Here is a 22,244-nt window from a genome sequence, read left to right as displayed (position 1 = left end):
GAGGCTTACCGCATTTCCCCCGAAGAGCACACAATGAATAATATAAGGAAAACTAAATTGCAGCTTAAAGAAATTATAGATAAAAAAACACAGTTTTTAGTGCAAAGACTTCGCTTGGAGAACTTTGAACATAGTAACAAATCTGGAAAGTTTTTAGCAAATCAACTAAAAACAAACAAGGAGAAAACAACAATCTCCTCTGTTAAAGATCAAGACGGAAACATCAGCCATGACCCAGACAAGATAAATGACACGTTTAGAAGCTTCTATAAAACATTATATGAATCACAGATTAATCCAACAGATGAACATATTGAACAATTTTTAAACAACATTAACCTACCAAAACTAAAAAATGAAAATAAAATAACTTTAGATGCACCTATTACTGTAGATGAACTCCACGAAGCTCTCCAACATATGCCCAACAATAAAGCCCCGGGTCCAGATGGTTACTCAGCAGAATTTTACAAGGAATTCTGGACAACGCTAGCTCCTACATTTTATAATATGTTGTTAGAAATACAGGAAAAACAAAAAACACCGCAAAATATGAACTTAGCTAATATAACACTATTGCTAAAACCAGGCAAAGACCCCACACTTCCATCCAGTTACCGTCCCATATCTTTAATAAATGTAGACCTGAAAATAATTAGTAAAGCTCTTGCCAGAAGGATAGAAAAAATAACCCCTCTTATAATACATCCGGACCAGACAGGTTTTATAAAAGGTCGACATTCATCTACTAACACGCGTAGACTAATTAACCTCATAGATTACTCTACTTTACATAATCTAGAATCCACAATCATTTCTCTAGATGCAGAAAAAGCCTTCGACAGGGTAAACTGGAAGTTTCTATTTGCAACACTAGACAAATTTGGGTTTGGACCTGCTTTCATAGAGTGGATTAAAATATTATATAATAACCCAAATGCATGTGTGAAAACCAACGATCAAACTTCTCCAAGCTTTCGCTTACAGAGAGGCACCAGACAGGGCTGTCCACTCTCCCCCTCACTTTTTGCCATTTTCATAGAGCCGTTAGCAGCTGCTATTAGACAAAATACAGAAATTAAAGGAATCCAGGGCAAAAACATAGAACATAAAATAAGTCTTTATGCAGATGATATATTACTTTTCCTTCAGAACTCACAAACATCACTCTCTGAGACAATCACAGTTATTAATAAGTTCTCATCAATATCTGATTATTCTATTAACTGGTCTAAGACTACAGCCATGTCCATCAACTGTGACCTACAAAACATCCCTAATATCAAAATACAGACAGGAAACATTAGATATTTAGGTATAAATATTTCCCCCAGATTATCAGATTTAACAAAATTAAACTATGTTCAGCTACTAAAAACAATAGAAGATGATCTCTTACGGTGGAGGCGCTTACCCATCTCACTAATGGGGAGAGTTGCCACCATTAAGATGATGATTCTACCTAAAGCTAATTATTTATTTTCAATGATACCCACTAAACCCTCCACCAGTTGGTTTAAATCTCTGGACTCTTTCATATCCAAGTTTCTTTGGAAAAACAAGCCGTCACGTATCAGTCTTAAAACCTTACAGCAGACTAAAGATAGAGGAGGACTGGATCTACCAAACTTTAATCACTACTTTATAGCTAACAGGCTGCAGTACATCTCAATGTGGCTCAAACCCAGTTATCTGGATGAGCCGTGGCTAGATGTGGAGCAGGCTTTGTGTGAGGACTTAGTCATCTCTGACCTGCCGTTCATCAGCTCAACCATTAAACCATATAAGTGCTTTAAAAGCCTTAACATCCGTTTTTCCTTAATGGCTTGGTGGGAATTCTGTAAGATAACCAGATCTTCCCTCTTTCCATGTAGACTTACACCCATCTGGAACAACCCTGACATCCTGCAGAACAAAAAGATGATAAACTTCACTCAATGGAAGACTAAAGGAATACAACAGTTAGGACAGATAATAGAAAATGGAAACTTTGTATCTTTCAACACAATTGTCTCACAGTATGGAATCAACAGCAATAAATTCTTAGAGTACCACCAACTAAAATCAATTATATGTAAGAAGTATACCCCTGTACAGTTAGACTTGCAGCTTTCTGTCAGAATAGCAGAATTCTTGAATCTTAATACTCCAAAATTATTATCAAAAATATATAGATTACTTGCAAAGCTAGAAGACAGGATATCTCTCCCAACTTCAAAATGGGAAGATGATTTATCTAATAACTTTGATCAGAAAAGATGGTCACAAATATGTTTAAACACGTTTAAAATGACTCAGAATTCAAATATACAACTAATACAATTCAAAATTCTCCATAGAACTCATTATACAGGACACAGGATGTTCAGGATGGGCCTTTCACCATCAGATATCTGCCCACACTGCTCTGAGAACACTTCTGATAGCTACATCCATGCGCTGTGGTCCTGCACACCTGTCCAAAGGTTCTGGATTAAGGTGTGTGAAGATCTCTCAAAATGGTTTAAAACCAGTTTTTCTGCAAACCCCACACTTTGCCTACTGGGCGACCTGGGTGACACTAACATAGGAATACACTCCATAAACTTGGTCCTCGCAGTCTTATGCATCGCAAAGAAAACTATCCTTGTGAACTGGAAAGATAAGAATAATTTGTCTATCCAGCAGTTTAGAAATCTCCTGTTAGATCACATCAGCATTGAGACAATGTCTGCCTCCTCCAGGAACCAATCAGATGACTTTCATTCCCTCTGGTCCCCTGTGACTGGCTACATCACCTAATGTAGGTGGAGGATTGCGGCTTCGCTGGGATGGGGGTGGATATGGGTGGGGGGTCCCTGGTGGCTTCGGGTCTCCGGTTGTCTCCTGGGTGGGGATCTCGGCTGCTCCGCTGCTGGGTCGGCTGGGGGTTCCGGTCTGGGCGGGCGGCATTGGGTGGGCCCCGGGGTGGGACTGCCTCGTGGCGGTGGGGGGTGGCTGCCGGGGTGCCTGGGTCGGTGTCCGTCGGCCCCTGGCAGGGTGGCCGGTCGGGCCCGGGGTGGGCCGGGTGGGGGCCCCGGGCTCTGGGGTGTCGGGTCTCCCCCCTCTCCTGGGGGTGGGGGGTCTGCCGCTGCTGGGGGGGGCTGGGCCCGTCCGGATGTGCCGTGCCGGGGGTTGGTCCGTGCCCTGGTGCTTGGTCGCAGCCCCGGAACCTGGGTGGGGGTGTGTTTGTATATAGGTGGGTGTGTGTGTGTGTGTGTGTGTCTGTAGGTATGCGGGTGTGTGGGTGGGTGTAGAGGGATGTGTGTGCTGTATGTGTGTGTGGGTGTGTATGAAGGTCTAGGTGTGTGCGTGTATGTGTGTGTGGGTGTGTATGAAGGTCTAGGTGTGTGCGTGTATGTGTGTGTGAGTGGGGTGCGGGTGTGTGTGTGGAGGTCTATGTGGGATGTGTGTGTGGGTGTGTGTGAAAGTGTGTATATATGAGTGTGTGCACGTGGAGGTCGAGGTATGTGTGGAGGAGTGAAGGAGTGGGTGGAGGCGTGAGTATGTATGGAGGTGCTTGTGTGTATATGCAGGTATGTATGTGAGTGCGTGTGTAGTGGTGTATGTGTATGGAGGGGTATGAGAGTGTGTGTGTATGTGGGCACCGGTGTGTGTGTTTATAGGTATGTGCGTGAAGTGTGTGTGTGGAGGTATGTGCACGTATTGAGGTGTTGGTGTATAGAGGTGTGTGAGTGGCTGGGGGGGGAAAAAAAAAAAAAAAAAAAAAAAGTGTGTGCGTTTGCAGGGGGTTAGGACGTGTCCTCTGGGGGGCGCCCTGGCCGGGTGTTGGGGGCGTGGGCCTGGGGTTCCCTTCCTTTGCCTCGCCCCCCTCCCACTCAGAAAGAGGAAAGTGGCCCCTTGGGCTGGTGGCTGGCCCCTGGGGGGGTTCGTGGCGTGCCTGGGTTGGGGTGCCTGCTCCGGGCCTGTGACGCCCTTCGGGGCCGGCGGGGGACGGGGGCGCCCTAAGCCACTGGCGGGTCGTCTTCCAGGGGGGAGGCTTACTCCCCTCTGGACCTACATCTCCTGACCCCTCCCCTCCCCCACTCTTCACTACATACACAGGTAGGGCTGTGGGAGGTGTGCTTGTTGCGCTGGGCGGGGCAGGGGGGTCATCATAGTGGCCCTGTTGCTTCGCCGAGCGGCAGCATGCCTCCCAGCTTTTAATTCCACTTAGTCACTGAGCACAAATAACATTTGCAACATACAAACACGTTTTGGGGGGTGGAACATGCGAGGTCAGGTGGGTGGGACTGCTCAGGTGGCCCCACCCCCTCCTCAATGCAGTTACTGCCCCCCAATTTTAACCCTCTTTTTTTTTAATTGCAAACAGCACATAATATATTCCATCACTAGTGGGGGAGGGAGGGGGGATGGGGTCTTCAAGCGCCCCTGTCTCCATGGATGGCCCGGGGGCGGGGCGGGCCGGGTGGCCTGTCGCGTTGGCCCGGGGCGTAGGCGGGCTGTCCCGGGGGGTTTTGGCTGCTGGCCCTGGGGGGAAGGTGCTGTTTTGGGGGTGGGGAGTGGGGGGCGGGGGGCGGGGTGGGGGGTTGGGGGCCTGGCTCGTGTCTCCTCGCCTCCTGGCTGGGGCTGTCCCCCCGTGGCGTGGGGTGGCGGGAGGATGGTGGTGGGGGGATGGTGTTTGTGTGTGTGTGTGTTGGGGGGGGGGTGGTGTGTGGGTGGGAGAGTGGTGTGGGTGTGGGGGGATGGGTGGTGGAGGGATGGTGTGTGGGAGGGTGGATGCGTGGTGTGTGGGAGGGGGGGTGGTGTGTGTGTGGGAGGATGAATGGTGGAGGGATGATGTATGTGTGGGAGAATGGGGTATGTGTGGGAGAATGTATGGTGCAGGGATGGGGGAGTGTGTGGGAGGATGGATGGTGGAAGGATGGTGTGTGTGCGGGAGGATGGATGGTGTATGGGAGGGAGGATGGTGTGTGTGTGGGGGAGTGGTGTATGTTTGGGAGAGTGGGTGATGGAGGGGTGGTGTGTGTGTGTGGGAGGATGGGGTACGTGAAGGTGGATGTTTGGTGTAGGAGAATGATGTATGTGTGGGAGGATGGGTAGTGGAAGGAAGGTGTGTGTGTGTGTGTGTGTATGGGAGGTGTGAAGGTGGATGAATGGTGTGTGAGAGGGAGGATGGTGTATGTGTGGGAGGATGAGTGGTGGAGGGATGATGTGTGTGTGGGAGGATGGGATAGGTGTGGGAGAGTGTATGGTGGAAGGATGGTGAGTGTGTGGGAGGAAGGATGGTGTGTGTGTGGAAGGATGGATGGTGGAAGGATGGTGTGTGTGTGTGGGAGGACAGAGTATGTGAGGGTTGAATGGTGTATGCGTGGGAGGATAAATGGAGGAGTGGAAGGAGAGTGTGTGTGTTTGTGTGTGTGTGTGTTGGTCTGGGGGGGGGCAGGACTGGTTCTCGGGGTGTGCGGCTGGGCGCTGGGGTGTGGGGCTGGCCTCTGGTGGTGGCCGTCTGGGCGGGCCGGGTCCCCCCGGGTGGCGTGCTGGCCCTCGGCCTGTGGGGGAGGAGGGTGTCCCGGCGCTCCTGGGCCCGGGCCCTCTGCCCCGTCTGTCCCGGGCGGCCGGTGCCCGGGGGGGTCGGGGACTGCTGGCCTCGGCCCGCCGGGGCCGGTGCCCTGGGTCCGCGGGGCGGCTCCTGCTGGGGTCTCCTGCTGCTGCCTTCCTGGGCGGGCGAGTGGTCGTCTCTGTGGACCGGTCGGGATCTGTTGCCTGCGGGGGGGCTGGTGGCCTGGGTCTCGGGACCGCTGGCCTGACTCTGGCCTCTGTTCAAGTGAGGTGGCATCTGCATGATCACTCTGCATGGTCACTCCTTCCTGAACGTCTCTACACAGTCTTTGCGTCGCCGTGTGGCCGAGTTCTCCAACACATCCACACAGGTTTCTCTGCGCGTGTTCTTGAATACAGCAGTTTCACTTATATCTATTATCATATTTTGTTTCTTTTTTTAATTATTTCTGTTCCTAATATTATTATTACTCTTACTCTTATTATTATTATTATTGTTACTATTATCAACTAGTTGTGTAATGACTTACTGGCTAGGATGATCGTAGCTATATATGTTGTAAGTAGTATGGATTACATGGTCTTCTGTATGATGTTTCAAGTCCCCACCCGCACTCCCCACACCCTTTCTGTCCCTCTCTCTCCCCTCCCTCTTCTCTCTACTTTCTTTTCTCTCTCTCTCTCTCTCTGTCCCCTCCGGTCGAGTCCAGCATTAAGAGTCTGATTTAATAAAGTTTTTCATCAAGAGGGACTTTATACATGTAGTATAAATCCCTGCTTGATAGAGTAAAATTGCCCAGCACCAGACAGCAGCCAGACAATCATTCTGTTTGCAACGATGCTGGACAAGACAGGTTAAAAAAAAAAAAAAAAAAAAAAAAAAAAAAAGAAATTCTGTCCATAAAAGTTATGAACAGAATCGGTGACAAAGGGCAGCCTTGGCGGAGTCCAACCCTCACCAGAAATCTTCTATAATTGTATATAAATTTATGCCATAAGGGGTTAAGAAGGCTAATGCTCTGAACTGGAGATGATCATGTTTAATTTCTTTGGTTTAATTCATTTTTAATTGTTTAAATAAAAAACAAAAATCCGTTCATCGTCTTTAGACTCTACAAAATACTTCAGAAGGTTCTGAGCTGGAACCAACAGAAGATCACACATGACTGGTTTTTTCATGTCTTTACTGGTCACCAGTTCATTTTAGAAATAAATCATCACATCACGTCATGTTTATCAAACAAAAAGTTCTCTATTGGAGTCAGCACTTACAGGTCTTGTTTCTCAATGTTAAAATATGGTGTTCCACAGGGGTTACGTTTAAGACTCCTTTTGTTTTTACATGCTTTACGTTTCTGTTCACTTCTATGCTGATGACACTCAGGTGTATTTACCTTTTAGCAGAGCAGGATCAGATTTTTAACAAGTAGAACATGTTAAAACTGGATATCTCAGAACTTTCTACAACTCAGTTCAAACTAAACTCAGATAGGTGTAACTGATTTCTATCTTAATCAGAACCATTTGAACCAGTAAGAAGTCTAAGACCCCCTAAGAGAACATTACCTTGTTCCAGAGACTTGGTCTGAGACCAGAGGTGAGACTCTAAACTCTAGATTGAGCTGTCTGAGGACATCACATCAGCAGAGTTGGTCTTTTCTTTTGAATCTCTTCTTTTAAAAAAACGTATCAGAGCTTTTCCTGATTTTATTTGACACTTTGGGTTTTAGATTTTATTTATTAGTTGAGTTGCTGCCCTACAAGCATGTTTCTGTTTTTTTGTTTTGTTTTATTTATTTTTTACTAGATTTTATCTGCTGCTGTGTGAAAATGTTTGTAACACTTGTTTTAAAAAGTGATCAGATGGAGGACTGAATCAAAAGCTAAATTTGATGCAATCTGTTGGTTTCCTTAACTAGGTAATCATTTTTTTAAACTGGCTTGTATGAAAATGGTTATTATAAATTGAACTAACGTGAACTTGTATCTCAGTGAACTGGCTTAAACTGATTTTGTCTGTAAATGGCCTTGGAGATGACTGAGATGAAAGTCAGACTGGAGTGGCCTGGTTTGGCTCTACACAGCTGAGAAATCTGGATGGGATCTTAGAAGCTCTTTTGAGATGGAGAAGCAGGTCAGTGAAGTTATTAAAAATGCTTTTTACATCTTAGAGTTATTTAGCCACACTTTGCCTTCCAACACTTAGAGAAAGTTCTTTCTGCCTCTATCCTCGACTGGATTACTGTGACGTGTTGTAAACTGGATCAGTCATTTCTGTAACATTTGCAAATAGTTCAAAATGCTGCAGCTTGTCTTTGAACTGGTACGACGGAGCATGAACATATAAATCTGGTCTTGGCATCCCTTCACTGTCTCCCTGTTTGTATTTAAATTGATTTTAAGATTTTATTACTGACTTTTAAAGTTTTAAATCTATCAGCTTCATCTTATTTAGCGGACCTTCTGACCATCCAACCAATTGCTGATGGGAAAGTACAACAGAACATCTCAAAGATGAGGTTAAGCTCTAAATTCCCTCAGCCACTCTTTGACACTTTTAGCCTGGTCAGTCCCAGCTGTCGTCTTAGAAAATGTCCAAACCATCAGTAACGGAAAAATAAATCTGTTGGTGGGAAAACCTGGTCATTCATTATTTATAGCTGACCTTGTCTGTTTTGAGCACATAACATTCCTGAGCCTTCAGCTGTCCACCTGAAGCAACCCTTTCAGCCAGGCAGGGAACTCATTCATTCATTTCCTGTACCACTTAGTCCAATGAGGGGAGCTGGGGCCTATCCCAGCAGTTAACAAGCGAGAGGCAGAGTATACCCTGGACATGTCGCCGTTCAGTTTTGTTTAAGAAAACCACAAACAAACATGAACTTCAAACATCTCCACACAGATAGAAACCAGCACCTACCTGTTTGTGAGTGGTCCTATGAAGGGGTTGGTAAGAAGCTGCACAGTGGCTTTGGAAGCAAACAACATTCCTACTTTCACATTTTCATTGAGCAGCTTGCTGGTGGACTGGGGGCAGTCGGAAGAGTTCTGCAGCAGCTTTGCACCTGGAGTCGGAGGAACCACGTTGGTGGATCTGGTTGTGGAGTTGGAGCCTGACAATCTTACAGAGTTGTCATACAAAGACACGACAGTGTGGAAAGGTCCTGCAGGATTCTGCTGTGGAAGGCTGCTGTTCCTTAATGACGTGTCTGTTGCCTCATCCAGGTTGTACAGGTAGCTGGGAATAATGGGAACTGGTGGGCAAAGAGGAGGGAAAATCCAAATGTTACAGCTTGTTCAAGGGTGACTCACAAAGAGTACCCATGTGAAAGAAATAAATCTTCATTTATGCAATAAAGACACTCTCTTTCAGTTCTAACATTTCTCTGCCAGGACTAAAAAACAAATCATCTGGTCCTCACCAGGTCCTAAAACTAGTTAAATACAACATCAGATCATATATATCACTGTAGAACAGAGCTGATAATAGAAGCAGAACAAAGCAGAACATGTATGCAGCATGGTTTCGCCACAGATCTATGAAGGTCCCACCACAGTATTGCTGTCAGGATAAGGTCTGGACTCTGACTAGACCACACTAAGACCTCCTCCCCCTCCAGCTGGTTTGGTTCCTGCAGTCAGGATAAGGTCTGGACTCTGACTGAACCACACTGAGACCTCCTCCCCCTCCAGCCAGTCTGATTCCTGCATCAGGTGAAGAAGCAGCTGAAGAGGCTGAGCCAGGACCAGACTGCAGCTTCAGATGGTGTCAGACCGCCTGGACCAGGTCACCACTGTGGTCCTGGTGTAGACCTGCTGCTGTGTTTGGGATCTTAGTCTTACTGCATGAGACAGCTTCAGCCAGACTTCAGCTGACAGACAGATGGACTCACATCTGACTCTAGAATAATTTGATATCCAGAGGAGTCCCTAATGGGCACCCTGCAGGCAACCTGCAAAGACACTGTTTTGCGGGTAAAAAAAATGACACAGGTACGGGTTTGGGTGGATATTTATTTAGAAATATCTGGCTGGATGGGGAGGAGGTCTCAGTGTGGACCAGTCAGAGTCCAGGCCTCACGCACGAGTCACAGGTGATAATGGGATTTTTTTCTTCTTCATTCTTTATTTTTATGGACATGACAGGTATTTAAATCATCAGGCACCAGGGTCACTTTTCTTGTGAAGCCCTGCAAGGTGTGTTGACCTTCCCTCCAAAAAGGCCACACTGCCACTCAGCACACAGTACACAGGTGCAGCAACTAGCAAAAAGCTTAAAAATAAAAGGAGAACGAGCCAGTGGTGAGTTCTATTGTATATTGTGGACAATATCTGGCAAAAAATTTGGAATGATCAAAGGTAATGATAATAACACTATCACTTTGTAGCTTAAAGAAATACAGAACCACAGTTAAGTCAGTTAAGAGAAGGACGGGGGTGCATTTACAGTTACAAAATGTGTTAACGTGCGGGTCATGGGTTATACATCAACGGGTCTGGTTGGGTCCAGATATGACTGGGAGATATCCTTGGGTAATCATCAGGTATGGGCGGGTGTGGGTCGGTAAAATTGGACCCGTGCAGGACTCTGGTTCATGGTCCACTCAATGACTGCAAGTTGTTCAGACCATCATCCCTCCACCACCGTGCTCACAGCTGCTATGAGGTGTTTGTGACCAAACATGTCCACTTTGGTTCAGTCTTTTTGTAAGTGGCCTGTCATGAACTTTAACATTTTAAATGCTAACTGAGACCTGGAGAGTCTGAGATGTAGATCTTCAGTCTGATCCTAGACTGATCTTGCTGGGACGTCCACTCCTGGAAAGACTGGCAGCTGTAATCTTTCTGTATGTAGAACGACGGACTCCAGACAGTTCTAAGATCATTCCTGATTTCTTTCCTCCTTGGCACTGTGTTAACACAAACCTGAATGCTGCAGAGCAGAAAACTTTGCCTTCACAGAGGAGCTTACGCTGATGATGATCAATAAATCAGTGCATTGATCAACAGCACCTGCTGCTGCTGCATTTTTTCATGGGTTTTGTTTGTTGAAAGGACACAGTGCAAAATACAGTATTTACCAAATTTTTACATCTAAAAAAGACCCAATGATTGAGAGAACAAACAATCCCTCCCCCACCAAAAAACCTTAACTTAAACCTTAAAAGTGAAAATTTTTTAAGTCCTTTTTCTTTTTTCTTTATTTGTTAACACCGGTCATTGTAATGGGAATAAAAAAGTAAATAATGTCTCAGCTGAGTCCAGAACTCATGAGAGGAGTCACTAAACATCCTGCAACATCTGCAGTATGAGACGGAGGGAAAGTTTCTGAAGTAAAGATAAAAATGTAAAATAGACATAGAAGAATGCAGATTAGACATGAAAGACTGGTGGAGCCAGCTGGGTTCAGGGTTAGAACAGAACCAGGGCAAAGCACTAGAATAAAACCTGTTAGGGTCAAATTTGACTCGTTTTACATGTAACAGCAGTAATCCTAAACACCATATTTTAGCCTCAAAGATTCATTTAAAAAAAGCAGGATTACTGAAAAAATTAAGATATTTCAAAATTTAACACATTTTATTCCGGTGCTACAAATTTTTGCAGACTGAAGCTGTTTGGGGTGGAATGTGATCCGTACCTGGTTGGATGGATTTTAGATTGACCACTGTTGACCAGATCAGAGGAAATGGTTGTTTTAAGTAATCTTGAACCTTGAACCTTGAACCTCAACGAAACACAGGCGTCATCATGTGATGTCCATAAGGATCAGAGTCATACCGAGGTCAGAGGCCTTGATACAGACGTAAGATCTGCACCTGGGATGCATTTTAGTAAATGACATAAAGGCAGCAGGTTTAATACCCAGCAAGTCCTGGATCTGGTCTTCCATGGTGGGGAGGCTGATACTGACCTAAAAGTTTCAGAGCAGGAAGATGCTCCTTCCAATAATTATTGTAATAATATTTTAACTTCCAACAGGTTGAAAGTCTTCCAGCAATTTTCAAATGTACTAAAATATATTTAAATAATTTGGGCTTTTATGTTTTTGTCTTTTAAAAAACAGAACATGATACTTTGTGATGGATGTTTTTCCCCAAAAACAAGTCATGTAAAACATAAAATGTATTTCTGACTTTCTAAAAACTTTTTTTATGATTAATCACACATTTATTATTGTAAGATAAACTACTTATCCAAATAGATCTAAAGTTAAAGATTTACTCCAAACAGTCCCTATTAGGACATCTAGATCAAAACTGACCCAGACATAAAGTGAAGGTAAAAAATTATAACAGTATTAAAGGTTAATAGGAAAGGCAAACTACGAGATGGATGCATGCAAACACATACAAGTAGCAAAAATAAGAAGATAAAGAAAAAAAGAATAAAAAAGTATATCAAACCCTCTCAGAAACGATGAGGAAGGAAATGTTTAAACTTCAGTTAGCTGGCAATATTGGATTAGAAATAATATTCATAAACATAAATCATGTAAAACATAAAAGCCTTTATGAACGAAGGACCAAAGCTACTTTCCACACTGACTGCTACATGCTGGCAGCAGACTGGCTCCTTATTTATCTGGATGGTTTTATAACATGAAGTTTTGTTTCACAATGACAGAACATGTTTTAGTGGTTGAGCTTCTTATTAATATCATCTCCCTTTTTCCTGAACATCCTGTTTTTCCTCGAGCGTGGCTCTTAGGAGAATTAATTTGGAATGTGTGCTTCTATCCATTTCTGCAAACAGCTTTAATATCTAACATGTGTTTTGAAAGGTAATAGTGGATTGTGTACAAAAGTCTCACATTTCACATCATTTCCTTGATTTTATTCTGGACCGCTGGCGTCACAGTTCCCGTTTTTCTAGATTTTCTAGATGGGTCAGAGTTTGCGTGAAGGTAGGAACATTTTTCCATCAAGTTTGGTATTTATAAATCCCAAAGTTGACTATATATGGCTTATGCTGGTTTTTGTTTCTACACTAACTAAAAATAAGGTCCCAGGTCCCCATAGTAACAAGGCGATGGGACAGGACACTGAGATGAAGAGAGGAAGAGGATGTGAGGGAGTGAGAGGGGAAGGCAGGGTGGACCAGAGCAGACAGGTACGGAGCAGCGAGATGATGGATGGCCTTAAAAGTGAAAAGTAGGATTTTGAAAAGGACACGGAAACTTGTGGGGAGCCAGTGAAGCTGTTGTAGAACAAAAGAGATGTTGGAAGAGAAGGGGAGGTGACCAGGCTGTGGACCAATAATAATAATAATAATAATAATAATAATAATAATAATAATAACAATAACAATAACAATAATAATAATAATAATAACAATAATAATAATAATAATAATAACAATAATAATAATAATAACAATAACAATAATAATAATAATAATAATAATAATAATAATAATAATAATAATAATAATAACAATAATAATAATAATAATAATAATAATAATAATAATAACAATAACAATAACAATAATAATAATAATAATAACAATAATAATAATAATAATAATAACAATAATAATAATAATAATAATAATAATAATAATAACAATAATAATAATAATAATAATAACAATAATAATAATAATAATAATAAGCCTAAAGATCATACTCTGGAGTTAAAAGCCAATGTAAAAAGATGAATTTTTAAAAGAGCTTTACATTTTCATTTATGGTTCTGGCAGACCAGAAAGAGGGAGACCGTTCCAGAGTTTAGGGGCTGCTGAGGAAAAAGCTTTGTCTCTCCGAGTCCAGTCCTGGGAACTACTAACAGCATTTGTTCTTCCAATCCCAGAGCTCTACAAGGACGGTGGTGGTGCAGAAGCTCAGACAGATAAAAAGGAGCCAGACCATTTAAACATTTAAAAGTCAAAGGTAAAATTTGAAAGAAATTCTAAAACATAGGCAGCCAGTGAAGGGAGGGCAGTACTGGACTAATGTTCCCCCACCGTCTGGTCCCTGTTAATAGGTGGGCAGCTGAGTTCTGGACCAGCTGTGGATGGAGGAGGAGAAACTGGTCACTCCCAGAATAAAGAGAGATGCAGTAGTCCAGTCTAGAAAAGATAAAAGTGTGAATGTGCCTTTCTAGGGCATCACGAGGAAGATAGGTGGCTTTACTAGTAAGCCTCAAATGATAAAAACTGGACTGTACTGCACTGACCTGCTGTCACGTTTGAGGTCAAAATCAAGTAAAACCCAAAGATTTTTAATAAAAGGACGGATAAATAAGTCCAGAGAGCCAACAGCACTGCTGCATCTTGTCAGCAGGTCAGTTTTCCCAGCAGTGATGACCTCCATTTATTTTCATTTCTACAGACGAAGTCCATCTCCATCCATGTTTTCACGTCCTGCAAGCAATACACTGATCTCCAGCAGATTTTAAAGGCAGATAGAGCTGGATGTCATCTGCATAACAATGAAATGACACATTATGGTTTTCAAAAATGGAAAATAGGGCCCAAGATGGAGTCTTGAAGTACCCCGTTTATAAGTGAGGCCTCTCAGGAAGAGAACTGCCCAAGATATACAGAAAAACTCCTATTTCTCCAACAAGACTCGAACCACTTGAGTACTGTGCCGTTCCCACCTACAGAATGTTGCAAACGTAGTAATAAAATATCATGATCCGCCGTATCAACAGCAGCAGTGAGATTAAGAAGAATTAAAACAGCAGAAGCTCCAGAATCAACAGTTAAAAGCAAATCATTGCAAACCCTGAGAAGGCTGTTTCAGTGCTGAGACGTGACCTAAAACCAGGCTGGAACTTCTCATGGAGTCCATGTAGTTCCAGATGATCCTGTAACTGAAGATAAACCACCTTCTCTAAAATGAAGAAGAAAAGAAAGCTTAGAAATTGGCCTAAAGTTTGAAAAACGTTAGGATCCAAGTTAGATTTTTTTAAGAAGAGGTTGCACAGCAGCACATTTAAACACAGCGGCATTAACTAAAAGGACTACCAGGAACCTACAGCACAAAATACCTTCTTCAAGAGTCTGAGAGGAAAAGTGTCACCTGGACAGCATGAAGGCTTCAGATGTTGAACTATTTCAGAAATCTAAGAAACAGTCACAGGTTCAACATGTTCCAGGACAGCGGAAGAAACAGGTGAAACAGCACGATCAGCCTTACAGCCCCTGACAGCCCTCATGGTATCATAAAACTCTACAACCCTTTAACAGAGTAAAACAGACGGAGGAATCATACGCATTCAACAGAGTTCAAAGGATTAAAAAGAACTTAAGGCTAGCAAATATTTTCATACACAAAGCTGGAGATAAACTGGGTCTTAATTTGATTATTATTATATATAATAATAATAATAATAATAATAATAATAATAATAATACTTTTGACAACAGAAGTTACACTATGAAAATAAAATAACTTCTATAGAAAATTATAAACATCTATTTATATTTCAATGTTTTGAAGATTGAAATAAACATTTTAACTGTCTTCGCATAATAAATATATATTTTATTGTCATTTCTCTCATCTCATTTTCTTCTTACTGTCAATGGCACAATCATTTTCTAAACTCTTTTAGCCAAACATTCTTTTTTGTTCTTCTTTAATTCTGGAATTATTTTAGTGAAATGACAAAGAGGAGGGTCGAGAACTGGATCCTAATGCTGATGACTGCGGCACTACATTCTACAATCATTAATATGCACTGTTGTATCCAAATAAATAAAAAAAGAATAGAATGAAACAAAGTAAATGTGAAATGAAATTTAATAAAAAAAAATGTTTTCTTGTCTGTCACAGCTGGAATAAAGTGTTCCTAAAGCTGATTCACTAACTTCTTGGTCCATATTGAAACAATGCAACCTAAAACAAACCTGTTAATTTGCAAATTAGTGAAAATAGAAAACATTTAAATACTGGAACTTAAATGAATAATCAAAGAAGTTTAAAAAGCTAAAATGATCATCATAGTAAAACGTAACATCTTAAACCCACCAGAAAGGAGCAAATAAACAGAAAAGCCACCTTCATAAAACGCTTCAAATATCTCAGATACTTTGAATCAGAGGGAACCGAATACTGAACTAAAAAGTTTCTACACATTTACAGGAAATTACTGGGGATGCTGATCCGGGCTCTTAAAGATTTTTTCCAAGCTTATTGCTGTTATATCTCTGGGGTGTATTTGGACATTTTGACACATGTCACCAAAAGAAATAAACTGATCTGAGTAATAATTAACTGGAGCAAAGATTGGGTTAGTAATTTGCATATTAACCCTTTAATTGCCTGCTCTACCATTTGGTAACGTGACTACAATGATATCATTAAAAATGTGTGGAAATAAACCTGCCTAAGTCACTTTTGTGTATATAATATCAAAAGTATGTGTTTCATCTCATTACTGTTTTAAGTTCTGATCCTTTCACTAATTAACTGTTATTATAGCCATTTATTTAAAACAAATGTTGGTTTTCTTACTATTGTCCAAGAGAAATTTAAAAATAAATGCAGAGTAACATTTTATTTCTTTTTCCTTACTGCGAACATGAATGGCTTGAGGGATTTTCAATATTCAGTTCTTGCCAGAATCAGACGCGTTTCTGAACGCAGATATTACATCTGGTCCATCAAATTTTAATTTTACACGAGGAAAATCTTTTAAAAATAACACCGGCTCGGTGCGGTCAGGTGGAGCCTGTATGGCTGAATATTGGGCATCCTGCTTCCGCTAAACTGCTCAGATCTTCTGATTTTAATATCTTTGAGCAGCAGGCGGAGGACTGGACGGGGCTGGACATGGATCACAACTTGTTGCGCAAAGGCAGGAATAAAAGTTTGCAGGGAAACGGGAGCATACCTACCGACTACAGTCAGCAGCATGTTATCCAGAAGCAGGGCGACGAAAACAATGAAGAGAATCAGTTTCCTCGACTGTCCCTCTTCCCGGAGCCATTTGATCAAATTAAACTGCCGGAGCGCATCTAGTCCCCCCATGGTGTTAGTCCCGAAAAGATCACCGCGACAGAAAAACGGTCCTCCTGGACAGAGACAGCTCGTTAACTTTCAAAATTTTACAAAACATTCAACCAGTGAGAATAAAGAGCGTTTTGAGTCTGAGAGGAAACAGGGAGATCTTAGAGGAGCTCCTACCTCAGATGAGCGGGGACCACCAGCAGCACCAGCAGCAGCAGGACTGGGAGGACCAGATGAAGACTTTCCACCCAGCCAGCCGCTGCTGACGTCACTCACTTTTATTACGTCCCGTCAGACCTGTCCTCGCGATCCTACATCACAACACAATAACGCAGTTTAAACACCAGACCTGAGGAAAACATACACGACAGTCACGAGATGGAAGCAACAAAATAATGTGACTACGACTGTAGTCCGATTAATGAAATGAAATGAATGAAATGAAAAATGAAATGAAAAATACTTTATTAATCCCAAAGGGAAATTCAATATTGTAGTAGTAGTAGTAATTTTTTTTTTTTTTTTTTTTTTTTTTTTTTTTTTTTTTTTTTTTTTTTTTAGTAAAGTAAAACAATCACATTAATTAATTAAGGGCTTTGTTCTTCAGCCTGATAGCTGCTGGAAGGAAGGATCTTCTGTATCTCTCTGTCTTGCATCGGACTTGAACAAGCCTCCCACTGAACACACTCTGTTGTTTCGTCACGGCGTTGTGTAGAGGGTGTGAAGGATCTTCCATTATCCTCGTCAGCTTGTACAGAATTCTTTTTTTGATGATCAACTCCAGCGGCTCCAGAGTTACTCCAAGCACAGAACCGGCTTTCTTGATCAGTTTGTTAATTCTTTTCAAGTCTCTGGTTCTGATGCCGCTGCCCCAGCAGATTGCTGCAAAGCTGATTGCACTTTCAACAACAGACCTGTAGAACATTTGCAACATTTTGGTGCAGACGTTAAAAGATCTCAGCTTCCTTAAGAAGTAGAGTCTGCTCTGACCTTTCTTGTAAATGTACTCAGTGTTGCTTTTCCACTCAAGTCTGTTGTCCAGCTGAACTCCAAGGTACTTGTATTCCTCCACCACCTCCACCTCCTCTCCCATGATGGAAACACTTCTATGTGTGTTCTTGTTCCTCCTGAAGTCAACAATCATCTCCTTTGTTTTCTTGGTATTCAAGATGAGATGATTGTCACCGCACCATTTCACAAACTGACCGACCAGTTCTCTGTACTCTGCTTCTTGTCCATCACTGATACACCCAACAACTGCTGAGTCATCAGAGTATTTCTGCAGATGACAGAACTCAGAGTTGTACTGGAAGTCTGAGGTGTACAGCGTGAATAGAAATGGTGAAAGTACAGTCCCTTGTGGTGTTCCAGTGCAGCTGACCACCATCTCAGACACACAACCTTTCAGTCTCACAAACTGTGGTCTGTTTGTGAGGTAGTCATAAATCCAGGTGGTTGTGGAGGGATCCACCTGGAATTTCTGCAGCTTCTCACACAGCAGAGCAGGCTGAATCGTATTAAAAGCACTTGAGAAATCAAAGAACACATATTATAGTCCGATTAAAACAAATCCATTAGCTATATGATCCAGATCGATTGTATTCCTCTATAACACTGCTTTAATAACTGTGGTAACATCGGAAAAGCATGAAAATTAAAACATCTTTACATCAATAATCTGGATCAGCAAGTGGACAAAATTTACAAGTTCAAAAAGATACAAACAAGGCATGCAGGAGGGGCTCTGGTCTACAGTCTGGTGGTGGTGGTAGACTGGGTCCTGATGCGGTAGTAGGGGTATCAGTTCTGGTGTACTGTCTGGTGATGGTGGTTGACTGGATCCTGGTGTTGTAGTAGGGGTATTGGTTCTGGTCTAATGTCTGGTGGTGGTGGTAGACTGGGTCCTGATGCTGTAGTAGGGGTATTGGTTCTGGTCTAATGTCTGGTGGTGGTGGTAGACTGGGTCCTGATGCTGTAGTAGGGGGATTGGTTCTGGTGTACTGTCTGGTGGTGGTGGTAGACTGGATCCTGATGCAGTAGTAGGGGTATCGGTTCTGGTGTACTGTCTGGTGATGGTGGTTGACTGGATCCTGGTGTTGTAGTAGGGGTATCGGTTCTGGTGTACTGTCTGGTGGTGGTGGTAGACTGGATCCTGATGCTGTAGTAGGGGTATCGGTTCTGGTGTACTGTCTGGTGATGGTGGTTGACTGGATCCTGGTGTTGTAGTAGGGGTATTGGTTCTGGTCTAATGTCTGGTGGTGGTGGTAGACTGGGTCCTGATGCTGTAGTAGGGGTATTGGTTCTGGTCTAATGTCTGGTGGTGGTGGTAGACTGGGTCCTGATGCTGTAGTAGGGGGATTGGTTCTGGTGTACTGTCTGGTGGTGGTGGTAGACTGGATCCTGATGCTGTAGTAGGGGGATTGGTTCTGGTGTACTGTCTGGTGATGGTGGTTGACTGGATCCTGGTGTTGTAGTAGGGGGATTGGTTCTGGTCTACTGTCTGGTGGTGGTAGACTTGATCCTGGTGTGGTAGTAGGGGGATCGATTTTGGTCTACTGTGTGGTGGTAGACTGGATCCTGGTATGGGTAGCTGCACGTTGGGAGCTGTCAGGCTGCTGGTACTGGGTCTAGTTGTGTCTGTGCCTGATGTGTCCTTCCTTTCTACTCCTCTTCATTCTTATATCTTCCTCTACTAAACCAGACTGGTTCCAGGATATATTTCTCCACATTTTCATGCTGTAGCTACTTTAAAACTAGCTAGCAGCCTTGCTAGCATCCTGTTTAAATGAAACTGGACCATGTAGCGCTAGCTTAGTCAACACTAAGTAACGTGGATACTGAGCTTCTCTTTGTGAATCTTTATAGTTTATTTTCAGCTCTAATGTGAAAATCCCGATGAACTGAGTTCATGTGTAGATCCTAAATACACTCACTGGAAACTAAATATGACCTGGTTTCCCCACATTATCGTTAAACTAATCTAGTGCTAGCATGGAACTAGATTAGCACTGCTACGTAGCTTCATGCTAACATCAGGTTAATAGCCATAACATTAGTAATTGTGCCTGCACAGGGATGTCAATATTTTTAAAGGATGGATAATAAGGAAACTACTTTAAAATATACACCAAACTGGTGTAGTAATACTTGTGAAGAAATCATTGGCCTCCTCTTCTAGTAAGCTATTAATCACCTGAAGTGTCCAGAATGAAGCACATTCTGGATGTTGAGCTTTAAAATGTTCACATCATGGAGATTAAATTTGTATTTGTAGACGTTAAATCAGGATATTACCTTCCTCCTATGGTCTCAAACCAAATATTTTACTACTTAGTTATTATAACCAGGTTAGTACAGTCTGACTGTATCACACCTTTTATATCCATGTTTTCCTTGTCAGAATATAATCAGACATTTTGACTGTTAGAACAAAGAAAATAGAAACAATTCCATGACTGATCCAGATTTAAATCTGGACACACATTTAGATTCATGGATTGTTACCAGTAAATCTTCTAGTTAACAGTCGACAGACTGTAAACAAAGCATTAACTATCAGGCTGATCCTCGGTTCTGTTGTTTTCTCTGTTTGTTCCTCATATGTGTAAAATTAGAAATACCTTATTGTAAAATGGTACCATTAACTCTTATTAAATTTTCCTCTTTTGCCCCCATGAAGTTGCCCCAGGTTGTTTTATGTCTCCTAAACAGAGCAACACAGGCTTTCAATGGAAACAACAGAAATAAACAAAAAATGGTATTCATATATTCAGCCTCACGACACTGAGCTGACTAAGATCATGATTAAGGACTTTAATGATATCAGTTTCTGGTTTTGATGTGACGTTGCACCAATAAAATTACCTGAGCAGAAAATGAGTCAGCTGTAATATAATATCTTACCTATATAACCTCTTGTTGCCCTTTTTCATAAAGCACCTTACAGACAAGATCAATTCAAGCCAATTCACTGTTATCCAATTAAAACTAACTCATCATATGATACATTTACAATAACTGTGTTCATATAAACCAGCTCATAAAATAAATACCTAGCTAAGGAAGACAGGTCCGATAACTGGAGGTTCGGCTTCCTAAAGGTTGAAACTCTCCTTAGATATGTTGTACTTGTTTTCTTTTTAAAGTTCTATTTCAGTAGGCATTGAGAGCTACAACCACTTAAAGAAATTGAATACCGATCCAGAAGTTCTGGTTCTGTTCTGGAGACTGATCTGGACCCTGAAGCTTATTGTCCAAAGAATAATGTTGCACAAACTGCTGGACATGATGGAGGATTCTTCACATCCTCTACACAACAGAGTGAGGAAACAAAAGAATGTTCAGACAGAGGCTTCTTCAGGTCTGCTGGAACACAGAAAGGTTCAGGAGGTCATTCCTGCCAGATGCTATAACCCTCAGGAATAAGACTTGCCAACATATTTCTTTAAAAACCAATCAAAATATATATATATATTTCTAAAAAGCCTACCACAACATTATAATTCCCCTCAGGGAATCAATAAAGTATTTTTAATTTGATTTGTTTTAATATCCCAGCCTGCCTGTTTTCTGTCATCTTCATCTCTATCTCGATGTTGCAGCGTTACCTCTTTCTGTCATATAAAATCTCTTACAACTATTTTATACATTATTTTACTACTATACTAATTTTATTACTTACTATACTTTACACTGTATCCACTATACTTGAATACCCTACATACTGGTTACGCATGAAATTTCTGACTAGTGAACAGAGAAGTTGTTCAGTTTAATCATGATGAAATGGTGTCACCTGGTGGACAGACATAAGTACTGCACTTACATGGAAGAATGAGCTCCGAGATCATGAAACTGTGGTTTCTGCAGTAGCTGCATTACAGCAGGAAGGTTCGGGGTTGAAACATCCTTTGGAGCGTCTCTGGGGGTTTTCCACCTGAGATTCCCACTAACCCTCCATCTGAGCCAGCAACGGTTCTGATGACAATCATCATCAGTGATCATATTTCCTCCAGTTTTATCTTCTCTTCATCGGTTTCCTGTTATATCCAGAACAGAATCTAAAATTCTCCTCCTCACATATAAAACTCTAAGTGACCCAGATCCATTGGATCTTAAAGATCTCAGAGTCCAGATTTTTCCATCAGAGCTTCACTCTCAGACTTGCAGGTTTACTGGTGGTCCCTGGAGGTTCTACAAGTAGAATGGGAGAAAGAACCTTCAGTTATCAGACCCTCTCTGTGGAACCAGCTTCCAGTTTGGCTTCAGGTAGCAGACTCCCTCTCTACGTTCTGACCAGGTTTAAAACCCTCTTTTTTTATATAAATCTTATACTAATAAGGGGTGGTCAGCCATCCTGTTAGTCCTGATGTTATAGGCCGAGGCTGCAGGGGAACATCCCACGATGCACTGGGCTCCTCTCTGCTCTCTTTACTCTCCATGTAGAAACATCTGGCGTTGTTGTCATTCATTCGTGTTTCTCTTCTTCTTTCTACGCAGGAATCTCTGGATTAGAGTTCTGCTGTCCTCTTTCCTGTCCTCTCCACTCCTAACTGGGCCAGGCAGACGGCCTCCTTCCTGGTTCTGATGGAGGTTATCATGAGTTGAATTGAATTAATAAAAGTGAATTAAGCTATATAACCAGGTAACTGCAGTTTAGTGAACCTTAGTGAAACAATAGTTGCTTTAAGCTTTCAATGTAAGCAACATTAGACTCACTTGATGCTGTGAAGTAAAATGT

At 42.2% G+C, this 22,244-nt stretch overlaps 1 protein-coding gene across 1 annotated transcript in view; it reads right to left on the bottom strand.

Moving 5' to 3' along the window:
* slc18a2 (solute carrier family 18 member 2) overlaps positions 1 to 16,738 on the bottom strand; it is a 54,168-nt gene extending 37,430 nt beyond the window's left edge. The window contains exons 1-3 of the mRNA XM_042011199.1: positions 16,675 to 16,738; positions 16,393 to 16,563; positions 8,462 to 8,795 (exon numbers count right to left, since the gene is read on the bottom strand). Coding sequence (XP_041867133.1) covers positions 8,462 to 8,795; positions 16,393 to 16,525 — 467 coding nt within the window. The 5' untranslated portion in view covers positions 16,526 to 16,563; positions 16,675 to 16,738. The remainder of the gene's footprint in view (positions 1 to 8,461; positions 8,796 to 16,392; positions 16,564 to 16,674) is intronic.
* Positions 16,739 to 22,244: the final 5,506 nt, after the last annotated feature.

Source organism: Melanotaenia boesemani, chromosome 16 (genome assembly GCF_017639745.1).
Source record: "Melanotaenia boesemani isolate fMelBoe1 chromosome 16, fMelBoe1.pri, whole genome shotgun sequence".
NCBI lineage: Eukaryota > Metazoa > Chordata > Actinopteri > Atheriniformes > Melanotaeniidae > Melanotaenia > Melanotaenia boesemani.
This window is presented reverse-complemented; position numbering and strand designations above follow the sequence as displayed.